The sequence below is a fragment of the Carettochelys insculpta genome, chromosome 5, assembly GCF_033958435.1.
Source record: "Carettochelys insculpta isolate YL-2023 chromosome 5, ASM3395843v1, whole genome shotgun sequence".
Lineage (NCBI taxonomy): Eukaryota > Metazoa > Chordata > Testudines > Carettochelyidae > Carettochelys > Carettochelys insculpta.
Genome location: NC_134141.1, coordinates 97,566,290 through 97,590,499, shown reverse-complemented (window position 1 = coordinate 97,590,499; position 24,210 = coordinate 97,566,290). Strand labels below are relative to the sequence as shown.

At 41.6% G+C, this 24,210-nt stretch overlaps 1 protein-coding gene across 3 annotated transcripts in view; it reads left to right on the top strand.

Annotated features, from left to right (window-relative positions):
• NDUFS4 (NADH:ubiquinone oxidoreductase subunit S4) overlaps positions 1–24,210 on the top strand; it is a 63,227-nt gene that overhangs the window by 29,827 nt on the left and 9,190 nt on the right. For all 3 annotated transcript variants that reach the window (XM_074995580.1, XM_074995579.1, XM_074995578.1), the window contains exon 3: positions 20,866–21,038. In XM_074995580.1, coding sequence (XP_074851681.1) covers positions 20,866–21,038 — 173 coding nt within the window. The remainder of the gene's footprint in view (positions 1–20,865; positions 21,039–24,210) is intronic.

The following is a 24,210-nucleotide window of genomic DNA, read 5'->3' as shown; positions in this document are numbered from 1 at the left end:
CATATGTAAGTGCAGGCTATTGGCACTGTGATCTGCTGCATAGCTCAGAGAGCGAGATTGTGCATGAAGAAAAAATTCAGTCTGTCTTTCATGTCAGCTGATTTGGTAAAGGTTTTCTGTGGAAGAAGAAATTAGAACTGGAAATGCACTACCTATTCTAGCTTCGTGCAGAATAGGAGTTGCTACAAGTGATGGTCATGGGAGAAACAAGGTATTAACTACTGGTTGAGTTTTTCAGTTTTTCTTAGCAAATAGATCTTTCGGAAGCTACTTTACTTTGTGGGCCTTATTATCCTGTTAGGTTGATTTGGCCCCGTTGTTTGGAAGGAGGATCCCTACTGCATCTAGTGACCAGGCTATTTGAGCAAGACACTGGGCTCTGGAGTGACCCTAAATAAGTAACTGTTTGCCAGTGGAGTAGAGAATGAAAATATGTTGACTATATTTAAAGGGTCTGTTTCTGGTTGTGGAATTTTTTTTGTTTGATTTTGTTTGTGTTTATATTGTATTCTGTTGCCTCTTGTGTAATTCTCTTGACATCTTTTACAAAGAAGTTTAAAGCTGAGCAATCCAACCACTACTCCCCCTGCACACCTGATTGATTTCAAAATTAGATGGATCCCTCGAATAAATTTGAAATTTAAGAAATAGAGAGCAAAATGAAAATAAGACACTTGCAAATAAATATGCATATACAAAAAGTAGAGGTGGGAATTACAGTGAATATGTACATGCCTGGTTAACCTGAAGCCCACACAGTTTGTAGTGATAGTGTGTTTTGGGTTTTTGGCGCTATTTTAGTACCAGTACTTTTTTTGCTCTTAAGCAAAAGCTGTTAATGGTGCACAAAAGCACAATTGCTTGCTCAGTTAAAGGCTAACAATTTTTGCTAGATGTACTACACCTGAACCTCTGTAATCCATGTGGCCCAGATGTAGTCACCCATGGTTTAGACCCCAGCAAGGGAAGGAGAAAATGGCTCCATGTGCTGCCACTTCCCCTTCCCTTCCTCCCTGTGGTGGGACCGGCAGTGCAGCAAAGTGATGGTTTTGAGGCTTTTCCCCCACCACTCCCATAGCAGTGTGAGGAGGTGCCTGGGAGCAGCGGGGGGCACTGTCCATGTGGAATGGGTTGCCAAGTAAGCACCCTATACCCCTTATGAACCCTTCCTCCCTCCTAGACCTCACCCCAGTGCCCTCCACTATCCCAAAAACTTGTTAATCTAGGATACTCTGTTTCCCAGGGTTGATAGATTACAGATTCTAGGTATTAAAGAAAGAGAGCCTGGATTTGGTAGCTTTGTCAAGCCATTAATGTGACACTGTGCCCCGGATTATGGAAATACATTTTATGAGTATGAATATGCCTAACTGCAATATGTTTTGTGCAAAATGGGGTATGTATCCTCTCACTGAGGAACTTGTCAGTCCATGAATGTGTGCATTCTATTTGTGTGCATGTATCATTCCTATATTTGAAGATAGAAATTTGAAGTATAAACCTGTTTGTTTAACCTAGTTATGCTAGTGAAAGTCGCTGGTGATACTTAAGGAACTTATTGGCTGGGTGCTCAAAACAAGGATCTGTTAATAATCTTGTTTTTCCTGTAAGCTTGGAATAGAGCTGGTCCTGCTAAAACATGTGGCCTGGTCACCTGATGCTGCAACCTATTTTGAATGTAGAACTTTTCCATGGGGTTGTGAAAGGGTTGAAGCTGAATACAGGATTCTTGCCTTGGGCAAAATCTATTTATAGGAAGGGAACCAGACAATAAAGGAGTTAGCAGATGCCAGACACTAAGACGTGCTCTGCTTACCACCAAGATGACTGCTGGAAACAACTAAGACTGAATTGGGGGGAGGATTGGGCCCAAATGAGGAGGCTGCCTAGTTTGTGAGAAGATTATTAAAACTATTATTAGGGTGAGAAGCTGCCTGTAAATGGTTTCTTAAAATATTAAGCTTAGTTTGCTTGTTTCATTTTATTTTTCGTGTAACTTTGATCTGTCTGTCACTTGCAATCTTAGAAAGCCTACTGTTTTATATTTAATAAAATCCCTTTTGCTTATTAACAAACAATGTAAATTGTTACTGGGGGGACAGCTGTACTTACATATTTTCATAAAGGCGGAAAGCTTGGCTCAGGGTACTTTGGGTGCTGTGTCTAATGTATGTGACTGAGTCTTCCCAGAACTTAGTTGCTCTCAGTGTCTGTGTTGATCTTCAGTGGAGTGTTTCCTCCCAGCAAAAGCATGGAGGTGGTGCAACCAGAGCTCCTGGCTCAGCAAGGCAGCGTGGTAGGGCTGTCCAGACCACAAGTATGCGGGCTCAGTGATATCATCAGCCCTCATCAGGTGACAATCTCAAGGGGAATCTCTATAATCCAACCCATCAGAGTTAACATTATTTAAACATATATATTTCCATCTTTGAGACTTTTTTCCTTAACAGAAAATTATAATGTATAAAATTATTATACAGGCTGCACCTCTTTCGTCAGTTACCTTTGGGACTTGACAGGAGCTGGATGAGAGAATTTGCCAGATGACAGGAGGCCAATATTTTCTAGTACATTAACAATACTTCCACTGCTTACTGACCTCTTGAAAAACCTTTAAAGGTAAATTACAGCTAAATAACAGCACAGAACACTGAGAGCCAGGGCTGGTGGCTGTAAAACTTTTTATGGGACCACGGAACGCTTGGCCACACCCAGTGGTCACCTGGCTAAATAAAATCATGCCAGATTATGGAGTTTGCCATATGAGAGAGTTCCACATTAGAGCAGTTTAATTTGTACCTGTTTGTAAATGAGTGTAGACTTGGTACCACACAGCCACCAGAACAAACTTTTATTGCTAAAATAGTAATTTGTATTAAAATGTGGTTTGGTTCATTCGCCACTGGAAATATCAAAAATGCAACACATATTTTATATTTATAGATGTTCTAGCGTATTTATTTTTTTGTCTATTGCATTTCACTGCCTGGTCATTTAAATCCCTCTTTAATTAGAATAACCTGCCCTGTCTCAGTTTGGTCTCTGCTGCTTATTTCAACTTGCTTTTATAAGTAATTACTGTTCGATTAAACATGGGATGACATTAGACAGCTCTGCTGGCTGATAGCGATGTAGGGCTTTTCTAAAGAATGTCTGCAGGCAACAAGTTATTCTCCAGCAGAGAGGAGGAGTTTTCTTCAGCTCTGACAGTCAAGTAAAGAAATTACTGGATCACTCTCTTTTTTTTGTAAAGAATTAAAAATTGGTGTGAGCCAGGTTTGAAAAGACAAGTATTGGTGTTTCTAGCTGCAAATAATTTCATTTCGTTATGGAAAATATTTATAAGGCTAAATTTGCAGAATGTTTCAAGTAGTCCCTGTCTCAGTAGAAATTGCTTGCGAATCTGGAAACAAATGTAGTTATGCTGCTGGGTTGCATTCTCACATGTACAACTTAGGAAGAGAAGGTAGAGAAATTGGCTTTCTTTCTGAGATCCATTTTGTTGTGGTGCATAGCAGCACTATCTCCGCATGGTTATTGGATGTGAGTTTGGGGTTATGCAACCTTCTAACATCTCAAGTGTCTGTTTTGTCTGGGCTTCCCTCATGCAGCATTCTTGTGCAAAAATTTCAAGGCTTTAGTCTGAAGCGCTGGGTCAAAGGATATGCCTCTTTGAAGAGGAGACAGGAGGGTTTTTTGTTTTTATTCACTGTGTAGTATTTCATTTTACATCAAAGACTATTAGTGTTTGTAGAACCTGTAATAGTAGCAGTTTAGTAGAGCTATTAAAAAGACACATTTTAAATATGGTAACATGTTTACAGTTAAAAGTTTTCATCTTGCACATTCTTGTTTTGGTTATTTAACTAAATTTGCAAACAGTAGTTTAAATATATTATAAATAATTTAGCCATAGAAGTGTTAAATTAGTGGTCAGCATAAGTTAGTGCTTAGAAATTTAAAAAACTTGTGACTCAGCTTTCCTTTTAAAGAATAATTGTGGCTATTTTACACAATTCCAAAAAACAATGTGACTAGCCAATCCTCTTTCAGAATTGTTTTTAAGGGAAGGCCCTGTCCATGTAATAAACCTGTCATTTGAAATATGGAAATATAACAGATGATGCAATAGTTTGAGATTATGGAGCTCCTCTTTCTGATCAACAATTAAGGAACAGTTTTTGAAGGGCCCTAATTGATTCTTAAAATATCTTCTTCATCCAGTATTTGTCATAAATGTGAGGTATTGAGCAAAAGACCAACTCCAGGCCAAACTGCTTTCTCTACAGGAAAATCTTGTGTAAGAAACTGTTTTCACTCATGATGCAGGTTAAAACCCTGTTGTCCAGCTTTGTCGGTACTGGAAGACCTCCCATCATCCAGCAAATTCTCTCAATATTTTCTAACACATTACCAACACTTGACTGCTTACTGTGCTCTGAGAGGATATTTAGATGTAGATTACAGCTACATAACAGCACAGAACACTGAGCCAGGACTAGTGGATGTAAACAAGCTTTATGGGACCATGTGAAACTTGGCCACACCTATGATAAGTGTTTGTCTGGCTAATTAAAACCATTCCAGATTACAGAGTTTGCCAGATGAGAGAGTTCCAGATTAGAGAGGTTCAACCTGTATTTCTTTTCAATCATTCCATTGAGCTTGGGTGGAAGAAATGTGATTTATATCTCACGAACAGAGGTTTCAGACCCTTAAGCCTGTGTGAATCCGTGCATGTCCCAGTACCTCTGTGTGATTTTTCTGTGATCTGCACTGGTTCCTGCCACCTGTCTCCTGCTCCAGGGTCAATGGTAGAATGGTAGTAGTTGCTTTGTTATGTTTGGCAGCTTTTAGTTAGTTTTGAATCCACCTTCTTAGGACTGGTTTTCCACAAGAGGGGCAATTTATGGAGCTGGATGGGTGTGGCAGAGAATATCAGTTTTTCAGCTCACAGATTCTTATTGTATGGTTTACACAGTGTCAGTCTTGCTTCAGAGAGATTGCTCTTCCTCTTTTATGTGGTTAGTGCCCCTCTGCCCCACAGCCACACTCTATAAAGTAGAATGGAGCACATGCCCAGGGGCTTTACGTTTCATGTGTCTAAGAGTTTGAAGTCTGGCCAATATACAAAGCATCTGGGCATTGTTGGCCCATGATGGCATATATGATGTTAGTTGAGGAACATAAGAATGTGCCTGTGATTCTGTGAATAACCTGGTTAGGTCCAGTGATGGTATCTCCAGAACAGATATGTGGACTAAGTTGGCAATGGGCCTTGTTGCAAGGAAAAGTTCCAGGATTGGTATTCCTGTGGTATAGACTGTGGCTATTTGGTGAGGATCCTCATAAGGTTGGGAGGTTGTCTGTAGGAGAGAACAGGCCTGTCACTTAGGGCCTTCTGGAGTGTGGCATCCTGATTAAGGGTAGGTTGTAGGTCTTTAATAATGTGTTGCAGTGGTATGAGTTGGGGGCTGTAGGTGATGACCAGTGGTGTTCTGTTATTGGCTTTTTTTGGGCCTATCTTGGAATAGCTGGCCTCTGGGTATTTGTCTGGCCCTGTTGATTTTGTTCTGGTGGGTAATTCAGGTTAATGAATATTTGGTAGAGAGCTTGTAGTTTTCGGTCTCTGTCAGTAGGATCAGAGCAAATGCGATTGTACCTAAGGGCTTGACTGTAAACAATGGATCTAGTTGTGTATGCAGGATGGAAGCTAGTATGTATATGATGATACTGTTCTTGCACACGAGGATCTGTACAGTTAACTTTTAATGGCAAACAGTTTGTTAAATAAGCATCTATTCTCACAAGTGTATACACAAATGTACGCGACTTTTGCAGTGTGGAATAGTTTGGTGTATCGTTTGAAATATATTAACATGTGGACTTCTCAAAGTAATATATCCTTAGGCAAAAAAAGTCCTTAGATTCACCTTTGTATATAAGGAATCCTTCACTTTGTATATGATTATAATATTAAAGTTTGTCACTTGTAAATTACCAAAAGTTAATAATGTTAATAACAGCTATGTCCATGTTTGAATCAAATTCACTGTCAGATCCTTCAATTCTGTGTCGCATTACTAAAACAAAAACGTGTATTTACCATAACCATCTTCCCCTCCCCACACACACACATCAAACTTACATTTATAAATCAATTAGTGAATATACAGTTGGTGTAAAACATTCTTCTATTTTCATTTATTTTCTTTTTCATAGCAATAGAAAAATAGAGGCAAAGACATTATATATGATCTGTAAAGTCAATACCAGTTTACCTCATAGGCCTAGATTTTTCTCTGTATCAGAGAAATTGCATAAAAATAGGTTTTCTGATGGTTAAAAGTGTGAAGGATAAACTCAGAGAAACACAACTCGAACTAGACCATAGACAAACAAGGAGTTAGTTATGAATTAAATAGGAATGGGTGGTATTAGTGCACGTTTTTTTTCAAGATATTGCAAAAACTTTTTAGCTGAGTAATCTAAATGAAACAATCATATTTTACGTTGTTTTGTTTGCCATAGTTAACACTAAAGCTTTTTTCTTTATCTGTATAGAGAGGAATGACTGACAGTGTCAGAGAACAGAATCTTGTAAAACCATGTTTGTTTTCAATTCCTTTCAACTAATTAACAGAATACAGTAAACTGTTAATAGCTGCAACATCCCCAATGTATAGAACTGTATAAACACTGTGTATATTAACACTGTATAAAGGTTCTGTGTTGTGTATCCTTATAACTAGGGTAACTGTCAGGGTTTTTTGTTCACTACCTGTGGTATATGGCTACAGTTATAGTAGAAGCATCTGTCCACAGACATTTCTGTTGGAGAAGACTTCCTGACCAAATGTTTGTTGACAGATTGCAGCCATACATTAAAGCCGATTACAAGACTGCCTGGCTGCTCTCTCAACAAAACAGCCAACCAGAAGCACAGCAGACCAGGCTGCCCAGTATCCTGGAAGCCTTGTCTGTTGACAGAAGGCCCCCACTCCCACCCCAAGTGTCCACACAGATTTTTGTTGACAGAAACCATTGACAAAGGTGCTCTTCCTCATCTGGGAGAGGCAGAAGTGTTGAGTTTTGCCAACAGATTGTCGACAAAACACATTTTGTGTGTGGATATGTGGCCAGTTTTGCCAACGCAACTCCGGTTTTGTTGAACAAACTCACTTGTACAGCTGTAGCCAGTGAAAGTTGTGCACAATACTTGGCAGTAGCTTTCAACATTTAAAATCTCTGCATATTATGGCATCCAAGAATTACATCTCACATTACAATTGGGGACAACTTAACATTTTCAGCATCTTATAATTCCTAAAATTTAAAATCATCTCTTAGAGATTTACAGAATGTTCTATTCAGCACTACCGCAATTTGCAGTTTGATTTAGGATTTACTTCAGTTCATTGCTCTCTCCCAAGTTTTAAGACCATTTTACACATAGTACAAAGGATTTATTACAGCAATACAAATTATCGTCTTTATTGTGAGCAAAGCAAAGGACGTACTATGTACAAATAAAGAAGAGTCTTGAGTTACGTGGGAGTAATTTTTCTGGAAATAGTACTTAATTGATGTGACACAGTGGCATTTGGTGCTATTAATAGTTTTGGTCCTTAAAGTTTTAAAATCCATTTTTACTTTTGTTTCCTCTAACTCTTGTGCATTTAGTACAATAATTTTTGTTTTAAATAAAAATAAAACTTGTGGAAGGGCCCAGATAGTTTGTTGAATTAACTTCAAAGTCTCTTGAGCTATGGCTGTACATCTAGTTACGAGTTGCTCCACAATTGTATGAATCGGAGGTGGTGAATTTTGTGGCCACTAGATTTTAAGTTTTTTTTCATTGTGTAAATATAATCCCTTGACCATACTCCAGACAATATCATCTGACATAAATTAGCATTAAAAACACGATTATTTTAGGCTTAATATATCTAAAATGAAACTACTTTCACATGGGGCCATATGATTTCTTAGAATGAGTATTAGAACAGACTGTCTAACCTAACAGACCATCTAGAACAGGTTTAAGGCTATCTAGTCCATATTTGGGCCACTTTATAACTCACTGGTGGTGGATACCTGGGACCAGATGACAAAAAGGAAATGCTGAAGAGCTCACTACTATCCAAAGAGGAACACAAGAAAGCTCAGTGGCTTGACCATTGGCCTTGTAAACCCAGGGGTGTGAGCTCAATCCTTGAGGAGGCCATTTATGGGTCTGGGACAAATAGATTTAAAAAAAACCAGACTTATCACGGATTGCACTTGGTCCTGCTAGGGGTGCGGGGGACAGGACTTGATGATCTTGCAAAGTCCCTTCCAGCTCTATGAGATATACCTAGCTTCGTATCTTTCTTCCTGTAAATTAGCGCAGTGGTGTCCAGGAGAAATTTAACAGATTGCCATAGCCCCCTACCACCCCCATGAGCCAGGTATGTGAGATTACTCACTTGAAGCCACCACTGCGTGAGTTGCCCCAGGCTGAAGCTGCACTGTGCTAGCCACCCTACGGGTGGATCCTGTGGGGGCTGGAGGAGCAGCCTCTGCTGCTGCCGCCACGTTTGTCTCACCATGTGGTGGAGCACATGCACAGAGCAGCTGGAGGGGGCGCCCCACGTGCACGGCTCGCTTGAGCCACATTTCACCACACTATGCTGCCCCTTTCGCCACACGTGGTGAACAGGGAGCGTATTGAACACATATTGAACACAGATGTATTGGGATTAGCCTTCCCCTTGGGATTAGCTGCCTCACCAAGGAGGGGGGTTGGAGTGGAGCCTTGTGGTTAGAGCAGTAGGTTGGGAGCTAGAAGGTCCTGGGCTTGAGCCTACCTACTTGGCATTAGTCCTCCCATCAGGGATGTGTGTGAGTGTAGCCCATCAGACACTGGGGAATTAGTGGCTTGAAACATGGATATAGGCATGAAATCTTATTAATTTGTTTTTCAGGAGTTTTTTGTCTGAGTGCTATTGTAGACTCATGAGGGAGATAGGAGCCTGTTGTTTTGGAGCAGGGAGAGGGAGTGTTTTGCAGCACCTGTGAACTTTCAGTGACAATTACATATGTCAACAACCCTATTACACAAAGTAGTAAAAGACCTATAATGTAAATAAGTGACACAGACCTCAGTTTTGCAACTCATCTTTAAAATAGCATTTTAAGCTAGTGTCTACTACTGCCCTGATGGTTTACTGGCTAATACTATTGTTTAGGAAAGACTGCCACTCATTGTGTTGCCATAAGAACTTTCTGTAGCATCTAGTTTTACCTTATTGTTTTCCCATCTGAGTATTGGTTCAGCACAATCTGTTTTTGTCCATGAAATGGCCTAGAAGTGCAGCACAATCAGAAGTGCAAGGTGAATATTTTTTCTAAAGCTCTAAGCCTCAGTTGTCATAGTTTTGTTAATCAATAGTGAATATGGAGTTGAAGAGTCAATGTAGGGAAACAGAGCAATGATGTGTATGTCAACTCCATGCTGGTCTCTTGCTCTTTGAATTATTTGTGCTATATTTCTGTTTAAATCTCCTTAAGTAAACAGAGTAGGCTGGGTCATGTACTTAGATGGCAAACAAACAAGATATAACTTGATGGCAATTAAGTTTAAGCTCTCTTATATCTTTTACTTTTTGGTTTTGGTACAGTGAAAAAAGGTCTGCAGTAAAAATACTGGTAGCAGCAAAATGTCAATGGCATATTGCCAATAATTGCAAATGACAAAAAGCAGTGTCAAATCACTTCAGTTACGTGACTGTTACCTTCTTTGTCTAAAAGTCCAGGTATTGTTAAATAGTATCCCTATCTCTATTTATTTGGAAATTCATAATTCAGAAACTTGGCTATTGTTCCAACCACTACACTGTTTTGTATGTCATAGCAATACATTTTTGTGTGTGTGTATGCACGCACGTGCTTTTACACACCCACACAGTGAGGTGTGTGTATCTAAATATTGTACAGTGCCAAAAATGAATATAACTAAATTTGTTATAAACTAGTAAAAAAAAAAAGTGTTTGAGAGTCTATTGGCATAATTAAATACATCTTCTATAGATGACACTTCTAGAAGGAATATTCTGTCTATTCTTAATGGAGTAGAACCCTGAGATACACGCAAGTTGAGTGTGTGTATCTCAGGTTTAATACCACTTTGAGTGGTAGGGAGTTGGCCAGTTTCCTGGCTGCTCTCAGGGGTGTCAGTGGACAGCCTGACTCTGGGCTGCCAGCAGGGGCAGGAGCAGGGAAACTGACCAGCACAGCAGGAACGTTCTGGTCAGTTTCTCAGCTCCTGCCAGTGGAGGGGAACTGGGAGCCAGGCTGCCGCCTGGTTCCTGCCTCCCCACCACTCTGGGAGCCAGGAAGGTGACAAGCACCATTCAGTTTTCTGGCTCCTGCAAGCGCAGGGGAGCTGGGAGCCAGGCTGCTGCCTGGTTCCCAGCTCCTCCCGACTTGCACGAAATTTGAATTAAGTGAGGTCACACAAGAAAACAACCTTTGCATAACTCAGGGTTCTACTGTATTATGCTGTTTTTGGCGGGGGGGGGGGGGGGGGAATACAGTTTATAAGATGTGCTGTAAGGTATTCTGCTGTGATTTCTCCCTCCACCAGCACCATTAAACACGCTGTTATGTTATTCTCCACTAGAGAATTAATTCTACTCACGCTGATGTTTCAATAATGAATCTGAAGTTGATTTAAGGAAGGAGTAAGATTGGGCTTTCTCTTAAAGAATGCACACCCAATTTTCTTGGGGTGGTGGCTCCGTACAGTTTCACAGTGATTCTCTGCTTTCCACTCAAGTAGGAACATTCCTAATTTCTTCCAGGAATTAGTCAAACCAAGCTGATGTATTTTTCTTTTTTTAATTTCACCATTTCGGGTCACTTTTCAAAAAACTGGGCAAAGTAGAATTATGGAAACTAAAAATGCTTGTTGTTTTAAAATTACGTCTTCATTTCCTTTGGTTTTGTTCTTGCTGCTTTTTGATTCCTGGCAAAAATATGTTTGATCATAAGATCTCTTTTTACCGTAAATGGAAATTAAAAAATAAAAAGTTTCTGGAAATGAAAGTACTAAGTTCCACATACTTCAAAGACAATTATTCTAGACAGTAATAAACTGGGAGATGTCTCTCTCTGCTAGCCCCAGCACTGGAGCTGCTGGAGAGAGTCCCCTCTCTCTGGGGCAATCTGCACCCCAAACCTCTAATTCCCAGCCTCGAGCCTTCTCCTACACCCTGAACCTCTCAGGTGCAGCCCCTGCTACACTACAATTCCATTTTTGCACATATAGCAAAATTCTTTCTGCACATGCATAGGAAAAATTACAGGGAACATAGAACTGATGGAAGCAAAATATTTCAATTTGTTTGGTTTCTTCAGTACTGTCTAACCAAATCTTCACAAAAGAGACACGTACAAATACCATTTTGTGACGGTCACGGAAGACTAGCTTTAATATGTACATTTTTGTATGACTATAATTAAATATATAAATAAGGTAGGTTATAAATTCCTGTATCGAGATTAAAGCATGAATTTTTGAGGGAAAGCCACTTTACATCTTTCTCCGTATGTTCATGTTTCCACCTTGAGGTAGGAATTAACATGGATCTGCAGTCAAATATGTTAATGGATTAGTGGACTGTTTTTTAGAACAGTAAACAAACATGCCAGTGTAGGGCATTTTTTATTGCTGTCTCTCAGAACAAAACAACTACAAGTGATATTGACCAAGTGTGGTAATACTCCAGTTTTTGGAGTGACTTTTCATGCCAGGCTTTTTTTGAGTTGGTGGGACAGGAAACTGAGTAATTGAGTTCGGTGGATGCATTGGAACAGGATGAGGAAAGGCTGCTCAGAAAGAATAGTTAACTTCTCAGAGACCTCTTCTGGATGATGACTGTTCCTTTGGCATAAGCTCTGTTAAGTTATATCTGAACTGCAGTTTTAAGCAATGGCCCATGCCAGCTGGCTGAGGCTTGCAGGGCTCAGGCTAAGAAGCTGTTTTATTGCAGTGTAGACACTTGGTCTTGCTCTAGGGCCCTGTGAGGTGGGAGGGAGAGTCCCAGAATTCAGGCGGCAGCCAGAGACCAGATGTCAATACCACAGTAAAACAGCCTCTTAGCCCAAGGCCTATAAACCCCAGTCAGCTGGCATGGGCCAGTCACAGATGTCTAATTTCAGTGCAGATATGAACCGTAGTGGGATAAAAATATATTGCATCAGGTATTTCCTTCAAAAAAAAAAAAAAAAAAAAAGAGTAGAGCCAAACTGACAGCCCCCACATCTCTCACAGACGTGCTCTCCAGACTGTTTCTTTTGTACATTCACCACCCTTCTTTCTTTACTTGATTTTTTTTTCTCTTTTAGCAAAAATATTTTAATTTGTGAAAATAAGGCCAAAACTTTAATTTTCCTGTTTATTGTATTTTTCCATTTAAAAATAAGAGTGAAGTCCATCCTGGTGTGAATATTTGGATATAGGAACACATTGCATCTAATACACATTCACAGAATTAGTATGGTATTGCAAAAGTATTCCCTGTGCCTTGAAGACAATGCTGTGTTCCATGCAATATGGAATATCCTGTGGGTAAATATACTTGTCCCTTCCCATTATAGGTGTATCTCTTAGATAAATGTTTTCTGCCAATATTCAGCTCATTCTGCTCCATCTAATTGTGCCTCACATTGACTAATTTTCTTCAATTTTTCTTTTCAAAAAGATCATAATTAGGGCCCTACAACTCACAGCCACGGAAAAACATTACCAATAGTGAAATCTGGTCATCTGCTTTTACCCAAAATTATACAGATTTCACAGAGGAGGCCATTTCTCAAATAGGGGCTTTTGATTCAAAAAGGAATAGCAGAGAGATTGCAAAGTTATTTTGAAGAGGATTGCAGCATTGCCACCCTTACTTCTGTGCTATCATCAGATCTGGGCAGCCAGAGAATGGTGGGTTTTGACACCTAGCTCTGAAGACAGCACCTTACCAGTAGAAGAAATGAGGTTGGCAGCACCATACCAGGGCATCCTTACTTCTGTGCTGCTGTCAGCAGCAGTGCTGTCTTTAGAGCTGGAATCACAGCTGACAGCCACCACTTCCCAGCTGTCCAGCTGTTTTGCAGTTCAACAGTGGTAGGCTGCGTCTACACTACAAATTTACTTAGAAGTAGCATGCAGAGCATCTGCTTTCCCTTACTTCAAAGTTAACTTTTGAAAGTTAAGTTTGGTCCTTCACCAAACTGGTGCCTGCCACAGAAACCGCCTGAGGCCACTCCAACTGTGCTGGCAGGAGAGTGCAAATAAAAGTAAAAGAACTGAGGCAGACCTACATCAAGGCCCGCAATGCTGCCACCCATCAGGGGCACGGCCCGTCCACTGCCCCCACTACCAGGAGCTGCACAGGCTCCTGGGGTCAAGGGAGGCGGCCACCCCTGAGCATGTGGTGGATGCTGGCAGGCCCACCACCACCACCTCCGACAGCAAGGACAAGGCGAGCCCCTCCAGCACCACCAGCAACCCCCCATGTGGGGAGCAGCCAACTGAGACTAAGGGCGATAATGAGGGCTCCAGCAACAGGTTCCTCGTCATCACCTTCCCCTCTGGGATACCCAGCAGAGCCTCATCGAGCTAAGCTAAGCCTGAGCCCCAGGAGGTCGCAGCTGGTACGTATGGGATGAGCGGGATGTCACCAGGGACAGGACCCTCTCCCTGAAACAGCCCCGTGGCCCACACACCTGGTGACGGGGGAGGCGGAGGGAACACAGACCGACCCATACCAGGTGGGAATCTCTGGGCACCCAGGATCTCATGGGGCTCACAGTCTGTCGTGCGGCAGGTGGACTGGGTGGGGGCCAGTGGAACGGGGGCCCTGGCCCCCACACCTGGGGTTGGGACTCAGCACTAACGGGTCATCCACCCTTCTGTCTCCACAGGTCCATCATCAGGAAGGCGCCACAGCACACTGGAGCAAGCCATAGCCGCAGGGAGCCGGGAGGCCACCCCATTCTGCATCCCCTTGCAGCCATAGCAGAGCTTACGGCAGACAGTATTGGAGGGACAAGGAGGCAGCCACCAACCTGGCGGACATGCGGGAGATGACTGAAGTGCTCCAGGATGGTCTGCAATGGAGCGGGACATGTGGGTGCAGCTGGCCAGCAGCCTAGACACCGTGGCCCAGGCCTTGGCCACCGGCCCCACCCAACTGCCTGCCTCCTTGCCAGCCTGGCCCACAGTTGCTCCTCCCCCCCGACTCCCCGCAGCCGCTCCTCTGGCAGCCGCCCATCTCCCAGTGGACCTGTCACCGTCCACCCATCTGGAGTTGACTCAGTGGCTGCTGGCTGAGGTGGGCGTGCCTGGCCCAGCCCCAGTGGCTGCCCCTGCAGAGGCTGAGCCCATGGCACCCCCACCCCAGCCCTACCTTCCTGTGGTCCCGCAGGGGACCCTGGGCCTGGGGTGGTAGGGGCACCCATGGCCGACGTGGCTCCCAGCCCTCCAGCTCCCTGGCTGGCTGAGCCTTCCCCGGCCTAGACCCCCGCCTCCCTCCTGTGGACCATCCCCCCCCATGCACTGGAAATAGTTTCACGTATTGTTCTGTTTTGTTTTGCAAAAAAAAAAATTATTCCTCCAATACTAGAGTTCGTTGTTCCCACCCTAACCTCAGGTCAAGGCAGGACCTGGGTAAAGGCTTCACGGACCCTGACCCCATCCCTCTGTGCCTTATGGCACAGAGCAGCGGGCAGCTTATCATAGCCGGCCCCCAGGTGCGTGGCTTAGCCCTGGATGAAGGTCTCCCGTTGGCCCTTCACAAGGTTGTGGAGGGTACAGCAGTTGGCGATGACCATGGGGATGTTTGGGAGGCTGACATCCAGCCTGGTGAAGAGGCTGCAAAACCTCCCTTTCAGCCTTCCAAATGCCCACTTGACTGTGCCCCTGGCGTGGTTAAGGCAACCGTTAAAAGTGTCCCGGGTCAGTGTGGTGCGTCCGGTACAGGGCCACATGAGCAACAGGTACAGCAGGTATGCGGCATCAGCCACGATGCAGGGGTCATCTTGATGTCCTTGAGCAGGAGCTCCCAAGGAGGGACATAAGTGCCCTTCTGCATCCAGTATCCCAGCCACGAATTCCAGAACACACGGCCGTCATGGGCCCTGCCTGGCCACCCCACGCACACATCCAGGATACGACCCCTCACGTCCACCAGGGCATGGAATACCCCTTCCTTTTAATGTAGGTGCTCCCGCTGTGGTCCGGTGCTCAGATCGCCACCTGCATCCCATCCAGAGCTTTTGAAACAACTGGGAAGCCCAGGTCCGTGAACCTGGCAACAGCAGTGTCCAGGTCCCCCAGGGTCATGACTCATGGCAAGAGCACCCTGGTGATGGCTTGGACAACCTGCGGGAGAAGGAAGACACATCCACGAACGACTGACCGGGAGGCCTCACTGCTCCTCCCCACCAGGGGCCACTTGTCCAGTCGTGCTTTCCCCAGGGTGGGCCCATGGTGGGGGCTGGACTTTCCTCAATCATCACTGCTCTGGTGGTGGCCTTGCTGATGCTGAATTGGTGGCCGATGGACCGGTGGCTGTCGGGGGTGGCCAGCCTCCACACAGTGATGGCCATCGTCTTCTGCACTGGGAGTGCTGGCCGCATGCATGTGTCTCAGTGCTGGCGGCCTGAGGTGAGCCAGTGACAGAGGTCTTTGAATGTCTGTCAGGTTATTCCGAAGTTCCTCAGCCACCTCTCATCATCCCAGTCCTCCCGCACCAGCCAGTCCCCCCACTCACTGATGGTGGTGAAGGACCACCAGCGCTGGATCGGGGGTCCCGGGGGAGGGGCAGCAGTGGTCAGGGCCCGCAGGCTGGGTCCCATGCGGGCAACCCAGCCACACCACTGAAAGAGTAGGGCAACAGCATGGCCAGCAAGGTGGAGAGGACCTTGTCCTTGCAGAGGGTGGGAGCGGACATGTTGTTCAGCTCTTCTCCCAGCATGTGCTGTCCTCAACCTGACAGCCTTGAGCACGTGCCGGGTGGGGGTTTTGGGAGGGGCCCTTTAATGGGTCGACTGGCTGCAAGCCTGGAAGGGCTTGTTGGCCATGTGACGCCCTGCCTGCATCATTTCCTGGCCTCTTACTTTGAGGTAGGGGCTAATTGTGTGTAGACATTTAACTTCGAAGTAGGGGAAAGCCTACTTCGAAGTAAAGGGGGGTGCATTTTGTGTCTTGACACTCTACTTCAAAGCATAACTTTGAAGTAAGCAACTTTGAAGTTATTTTGTAGTGTAGATACAGCTGTAGAGAAATAAGGGTAACAGTAATGCAAACACATACAAACCCCCCACTAACCCTGCAAGCCCTCCCCACATCTGCTTTTTGGGTCAAGACCTCTACAATTACATCACAAAATTTCAAATTTAAATAAATGACATCATGAAATTTATTTTTAAAACCTGTGACTGCGAAATTGACTATAATGGACCATGAATGTTGTAGGGGCCCATGAATTGCAGAAATGTACATATTCGCCTCACCTTTAATACAACCCTAACAACTTAAAGCACAGTGACTAAAAACTCTTACTTGCAGCAACTACATAACAGATATTATTAAAATTGCCTAATGGACTGTTTTTATGTGTTACCTCATAAAGGATACCCTGTGCTTTGATTTAAACTTACAAAATGTATTGCAATGGAAACTGTCATTTTTATAGTAAAATGTGATGCAATTTATTTCTGACATTTTAAAACATATTGGGTGTGGGGAAGAACGAACTCTCAAACTCCTCTGAAGTGCAAAAAAAGTCTATTTATTCCTGTTTTATAACAAGTGTAAACTGTGGAGGTTAAGTAGGTGGGGCAACCGGAAGTAATTACTAAGGCCACTGGCATTTCTGTGGTTTAATACAGGCAGATGCTAATTATTCAGTTTTTATTTAAGTGAAATGATGCCAAAAAGGAGGGTCCTGCACAGCAGCTGCACTCCTTCAGTATTACCCTAATTTACCACAGACAACTGTCACAAACAGAACTTTTAAACTTGATATATTGCCACGAAAGTAAGAAGCCTTTTGTCTGGAGTGCATGCAGAACTCCTTTATACAAATCAACCGGCAGATGACGGACAATGATGAAAATTTGATTCTTTGAAGTCATAATGGTCATTGAAATGTGTGAAATTCTGGTATTGAAAAGAGAGCGTCTAGCAAGACTCTAAATCCTGGGTGGCTGCTGGAAGCTTACTGGGAGGTTTTTCTATATTTTGACATCAACTTCCCATTACTTGTTTCCAGCTTCCTTTAGTTAAAGAAGGGGGGGAAAGTTAAACAGTAGATATTTGATATCAGTATTTTACACAATTTTTTCATGTATGTATGAGAGTTTTCATAATGAAGAGATGAAACTTTGTCTGTACCTGATTCATATGAGCAACAATGTTAACTTTCATAAATATTAATATGTAATATTTTTCTCTCCTCCCTTGCCTTATTAATTTGATTTTTTTCTAGACGGTGTCATCTTTTGGACTTTGCTCTAATAATGGGGTACTTTAAGTGTCCCCTCAGAAATGAAATAGGTCACCTTCATGCTGAATTCTGCTCGTTTTTGCTCTTTGAATTTTGTAGTTCATTTGTAAAAAAAATTAATACAAGGGTTCAGCAGCCTGGATTTTCAGTACTACAAATCCTTCTGAATACATAAGTGAAAACGAAAAGTCTGTTTGACTTGTTAAGGTTTTTTTGAGAGGCATTTTTATGATCTATTGCAATATGCTATCAAAATGAAAATATCTTTTAGCAAAAAAAAAAAAAGTGTATATATCATTCAGTACAATTCCCTAGTTTGTTTTTTGTATGGTAGTATAATTAACATTGACTTCAGTGTGATCTAGTTTTGCTAGCCTGTTGGGCTATTGATCTCTTTAACCTCAAATTTCTCAGCTTTTCTCCACTTTTTCCACTTTTAATATGGGATACCATTGTCATTTTATTTTTTTAAAAAACCCAAACAATAAGTATACTAATACTAAAGCAAACACTTGTAAGAAGCTCAGTGTTTAAAAAAGAATGAGAGCAGATTGAAAATAGCTGTCAAAAACATCTTTGTTTTGGAGAGTTCGTTCACAGGTAATTTCAATGAGAACTTGAACTCAGAACAAAGCACTGAAGACACAGAGAAAGTTCAACTTAGTGCAGCATAGTTCTTTTCAAGTATTATATTGTTTTAATGGAATCTTGGAGCGGGAGCTTTAGCCCATTGAAATGTCGCTTAAAGGACAGGTTCTTCTGTCACTAGCTGGAGCTGTGTGGATGAAATGATCACAATAGAGTGTTGTAATGCATTTTAAAAGTGTGAGAAATCAGTTTGTCTAGACTAAGAGTGCGCCTACGGGGAATAGGAATTTTAGAGCTTCTGTGCTCTTTAGGTGTCAAGTATGTGATAGATGCCAAGCCTTTTTATTCCATATCTTTGGCAACAGCTCAGCTATGCTACAGTACCTTACATGTCTACTGCAAGCAAAAACAGTGATTCTATGTCAAGGCGACTTGGGCTTCAAAATCCAGAAACTCATTGTCCTAACAACTGTCTGTTCAATTGCCAGCTTTAAAATGGAGAAGATATCACTGGATTCCCAGAAGGCATGGAAGTTTTAACTATAATGAAACAAAAGTATGGAGAGCTAGCTGCCTCACACAGTTGTTCTTGTGTCTTAAAACAGTTTTTATTTGCACTATGAAGAGATGTTCGTAGGATGACTCGTGTTGTTTGTAAGATTCATTTTGTTATTGGAAGCCAGTCAAGTACCCAAAAACAGTGTTTATTTTTTTTCTTATAAACTAGACTGGACGTTTATTACAAAAACAATTATTGTGTTTTGAGGACAACCTAGCACAATTTTAACATCATAGTCATCATGCACTAGCATTAAAATTACTGTTATATGCAAAATTCCATGTTTTTTGGTGTGGTGTTCAGGGCTCTGGGGAGGAGATTACTACCACCAACAAAGAGAATTTTTTAAAAAAGCATTTTTTATATTTATTCGTAATCTCATTTAATATAATAAATTTTAACCTGCAGTTCCTAGAGCACTTGAAAACTTGATAAGCCATAGGTACAGTAGATGCACATATGGTTTAATTATCATCAAAAATTCAGACATCTCTTTGAATCGCTGAGGATGAAAAAAGTTACTCCCAATTTGTGAGGGTCAAAATAATTCACATTTGTGAAAAGGATAATATTAAATTAAAAGCATATTTCATTATACAGTTTTTAACAACTTTGCACACCATAGGGTCAAGATTATGTAATCGACTGCAGTGTTCAGTTTCTCTGTTCCCCATACATACTTACCCCATGCTCATTTGCATGAAAAGAAAAAAAAAGTTTACTACTTTGTATCTATAAACAGGCAAGCTGTAACAGTAAAGCTGTACCTAATTTATTCTGAAAATGGAGAGTGTTGGGTTAAGCACAAAATTTGTTGCCGACGCATAATAACTTTATTTCTCTTTGAATTGTTGTTTGAGATTTCAGCAGAATCAGAAATGTCTGTCGTAGTATGTGTAGTGTACATGTTCCGACATTAGAGTAATCAGTAGTTGGTTTTCTTTAAACCCCAGAAATGTTTATTTTGAATATCAGTCTAGCAATGAGATGAAAAAACATTTATGAGTAAGTTGTTAAAATATTTTGACAGTTGCTTTTGGTGTAGTCAGAGCTCAAATTTTACAAGTTGGAAACTTCCTGTGTTTTTCTTTTTTCTGTTTTTAGTTATGAGTATGGGACAAACATTTCACTCTCACTCCCTGACTTAGTTCTGACAGACAGAGCTCTCCAAGTTTATTTTGTGATGTGAAACAAAAAATGAAATTCCTTGTTTCTAGGGACAATCTGGTGACAGCATCAAAAGCTTTTAAGTTTGCCACAGACTAGAATCCTGTGAAGTTAGCAGCTGAAGACTTAAGCCCAAAATGACTTGTTTGCCTCCTCAGTTCAGGTCCTGTTACCACTGGCAGGATTAGTTTAATATGGCCTGAAGTTCCACTGCACCTTGCTGTACAGAGAGAGAGTCTAAAAAGTTCCCATTGACATGGAACATAAAATTATCTGAAGTCATAAGTTGTTAGCTGGCTTTTCTCGGCAACTTTGTGTGAAGAATCTGATGATCCACTTTACTCTGTTCAGCAGGTGTCACTGTGCTAAGGATGAATTGACATGCTAGTTATGTGTAATTGCTGTGTAGTTTTTAAAGAGTGTTCATTTCAGTTTTAGCTGGAAAAATTACTCTCCCTGGTGTGTCTGATGAATAGATTCCTTGATATTCTTTTTTTTTTCTTTGTCTAATAGGGAACAAAAATAAACTGTCTTCACAGTCTTTACTTACCTAGTGCTTTACTCTTGAGTACAGTTACATCTGCTCACAAGATAATAGCTTCATTAGCTGCAGCATTCTACTAACCTTCTCCATTAAAACTTTTGTAAACAGTTTGACTTTTTAGATTAGAAGGATCCTGCAGACTTCTTCCCCTTGTTTACATTTATTTTATTTTTTAATCTCAAACCTTCAACACTACAACCATTGCATGAGCCGTACAGGAAATCTCCCGTTCAAAAATCTCAATGTATTTTTAAGTGAAATGACTCATCAGAAATACATCAGAGTCTGCTGTTTTGAGGAAGGATGAATTTACAGTATGTACCTTGTCAATTGCTTTATTACAAAAAGTTAAAGGAACATTTCTTCTAAAATAACGGGGAAAATGTGTGGAAATAGTGAGCATTGACAAGTAATTTAGAGTAGTTTTAAACAAAGCGCCTGTTTCTCTTTTTCTGTAGGATATCTCTTCTTTCACTGGTGTTCCAGAGGAACATATAAAAACAAGAAAAGTTCAGATTTTTGTCCCAGCACGTAACGCCATGCAGGCTGGTGTTAACAACACGAAGAAATGGAAGCTGGAGTTCGATACCAGAGAGCGCTGGGAAAACCCTTTAATGGGCTGGGCATCTACGTAAGTCTTAGCTGTTAATTTTGAAATTATTTCTCCTATATCTTCACAAAATTTGCTTTGAAATGCCATTTGCATATGTAAACCCATGTGTATTTAACAGTAATTATAATAGGTTGATGGGTTGCTATGATCATGGTGAAATTTTAAACATAACAGTTCACGTGCAGCTCTATGTGTTAGCATAAACAAATTTAGTTTGCATTGCTCAAGGCTAAAACAGGCTGGAAAATATCTCCAAAATCATAGATGGTTTGTATGTGCAATATAGTATTATGCTGCAGCCTCAATATAGCTGAGTGTTATTAGTCACATCTAGTCCTAAATCTCCTTTGAATGATCCATTTTAATTAGCGAAAACTTTAAATAAATGTATCTAGTTTATGAACAGCTTTTAAAACTATTTCACTACGTACGGCAAAAACCTTTCAATATCTCATTATAGAATTGTTTTTCAAACACTAATGTGGATGGTTCTTAAAGTTTCCCCTAGCAATCATCTCTTTTACGTTAGAGCTTGGTACTGAAGCAGCTGAAACAAAACCCTTATTTACCTTTGTCCTAAATGTCTTTTTTTAAGTTGAAACGGTATGGATTATTTTAGTTCTTTAATATTCTAAATTCAAACAATCATGCATTTGTTTAATTTTTAGAAACAAATAAATTTAAAACTGACTGAGAATTAACCCTGAGCTCAGGTTGGTTTGCTGTGTTCTGTTTCCTCCACAACAGTGGATATGACCAATGCCTATGTCAGCTCTCTGATGCCCAGTGTAGAAGGGAATATACTGAATTCAGGTGCAAGTTCTTCACTGGTAGGAAAAGAAGAGTGATTAGAAACCAGCACATTTTAACACACATTTTGAAATTTTAACCCTATGAATATATTCTATTAATAATTTGCCATCTTGGACAGCTCCCCTTACATCCCACATTTTTCCACATATTAATCTTTAATAGTCTTAAACAAGTTTTTAAGGGCACCAGGCTATAACAACAACAATAATTATAATAATGTAATCTGATTAAGCTGACTTCTATGCCATATACAACCAGCAACCCTTCTGTCATTCAAATGGTAGATCATTGCCAAAGTGTTTTTAAACAGGTATTTTACAAGAGAGAGGCTGTCATGCTTTTTTCCCTTTCTGTCCACCTCCTTGTTCTCCCCACATGAAGTATCTAAGAATATGTTCTTTATTTCTGTCTGTATCTGTAAACAAATAATGACAACTGTAACAGTATCCAGTAACTCCTGCTTTAGTTGAGGTTGAAGTTGAACTTCTATCCTAATCCCTTACCTTTCAGCTTTTCTCAAATTCCAAAAAGGCAACATTTAAATTTACAAAATAATTAAAAGAACCCCCAGTTTATGAAGTCAACAATTGGTTTAATATCTTGTAAAAAGTTTTTTGTATTCTAACTAAAGATATGCTGGGACTACATAGTTATTTCCAGTTAGTTGTTCAATAGCAAACATATTTCCTCAATTTTTTTCTTCAGTATGGCTCCTGCAAAGTGGCTGGCTGTACAAGTATTCTGTGTTGATGATCATCTTTTTGTGCAGGAGTACGTACACACACATGTGCACACTTGCTTATGCCAGATTAAATAGACCCAGAAACGTGACAGGACTCGCATGTTGATAAATGGGGTTAATTGACTCTTCTTAGAGTAAGACCCTTCTAGTAAGAAACTGCAAGAGAGGAAAGCTGTGTTTCCATTAGGGGTGACTTGGAAGGCTTGGTCTTATATTAGAAGATCAGGTCAAATTTATGTGATTTAGGTCGTATTTCTAAGCAATTAGTCTACATTACATGGTCCATTCCATCAACTTTAAGGGCTCGTAAGATTGACTTTTATATTCCTGATTTGCAAAAAGAGTAATGTGAAATTTGACCTTGCATGGTCAACCTTTGGGAATAATGCAGATGGAGCATTGTGAAATTTAACATGCTTGGGTTCCTGGAGGTATCTCACAGTGCTTCAATGTGACCACTCTTGCCGCTGCTTTTTAGCTCTGTTGTTCTCCAGGTGTGCAGGAAACAGCCTGGGAAATTTTGAATTTAATTTCCTGTTTGGCCAGCATGGCAAGCGGAGTAGGCAGCAGGACATCTGGCCCTGAATTCCCAGAGTCGCAGACGAGTTCCAGCATGGAGTGTGCAGGAGATCCAGAACCTCGTTGTTTGGGTGTGCTGGTGAATCTACGGTAACAAAAGTACGAAGCAGCAAAAGAAACGCAGGCATCTATGCCAAGATGTCACAGGGCCCAGAGGAAGAAGGATACACCAGGGACACCCAGCGCTGCTGTGTGGAAAATAAAGAGCTCAGGCGGGTGTTCCGTAAGGCAAAAGAAGCAAATGGATGTTCCGGGTCATTGCTGCAACCATGCTGCTTGTATAGCAGCTGCATGGGATTCTGGGTGGAAACCCAACCACTGTCCCCAAAGAGTCTGTGGTTATCTCTGAAGAAAATCCTCCAGGAAGCCTCTGGCAACAGCAAGCAGGACATGGATGAGGAGGATGTTGACAATAGGCAGCAGGCGAACAGAGCAACTGATCTTACTGACACCCAGGAACTTTTTGTAATACTGAATCTCACCCACTCCTCCCAGGACATTGTGCATCCAAGCCATGATGGTGCGTAGGGAACCTCTGAGGAGTTCTCATTTTTAATCATGCTACAAAGTAGGTTAAGGCAATTGTGATGTGTCATGGGTGCTGTATCTACACAACCTGGGGCCACCCAAACAGGTTGTTAATGTGGCTGGGGACAGAGCACTGATCTTCCTTGCACATCTCCATAAACCTCTCAGACAGGTACTCTTTCATTCTTCTCACGGGGTTTTTGAGGAGGCCTGCCTTATTCTGGTCTCCATGATAGAACACCTTTTCTTCGCCAAGCCACCAGTAAGTAATCTGGCATCCATTGAACCACAGAGCAGTGCAGCAGACCAACAAGCTTTCTGCCCACATTCAGTCAGCAACCGTTCCTTATCAATGTTTGTTATTCTACGGAGGCTGATATCTCTTTTTGCAGTCTAGAGGAAGGAGCATGAAGCTACTATGATATCACAAGCTGCTCCACCATGCCCGGACCACCCTTTCCTGGGCTCCTGAGGGAAGGGAAACTTTTACTGTCCCAGCAGAGCCACACTGCCATGTGTGGCCACCCC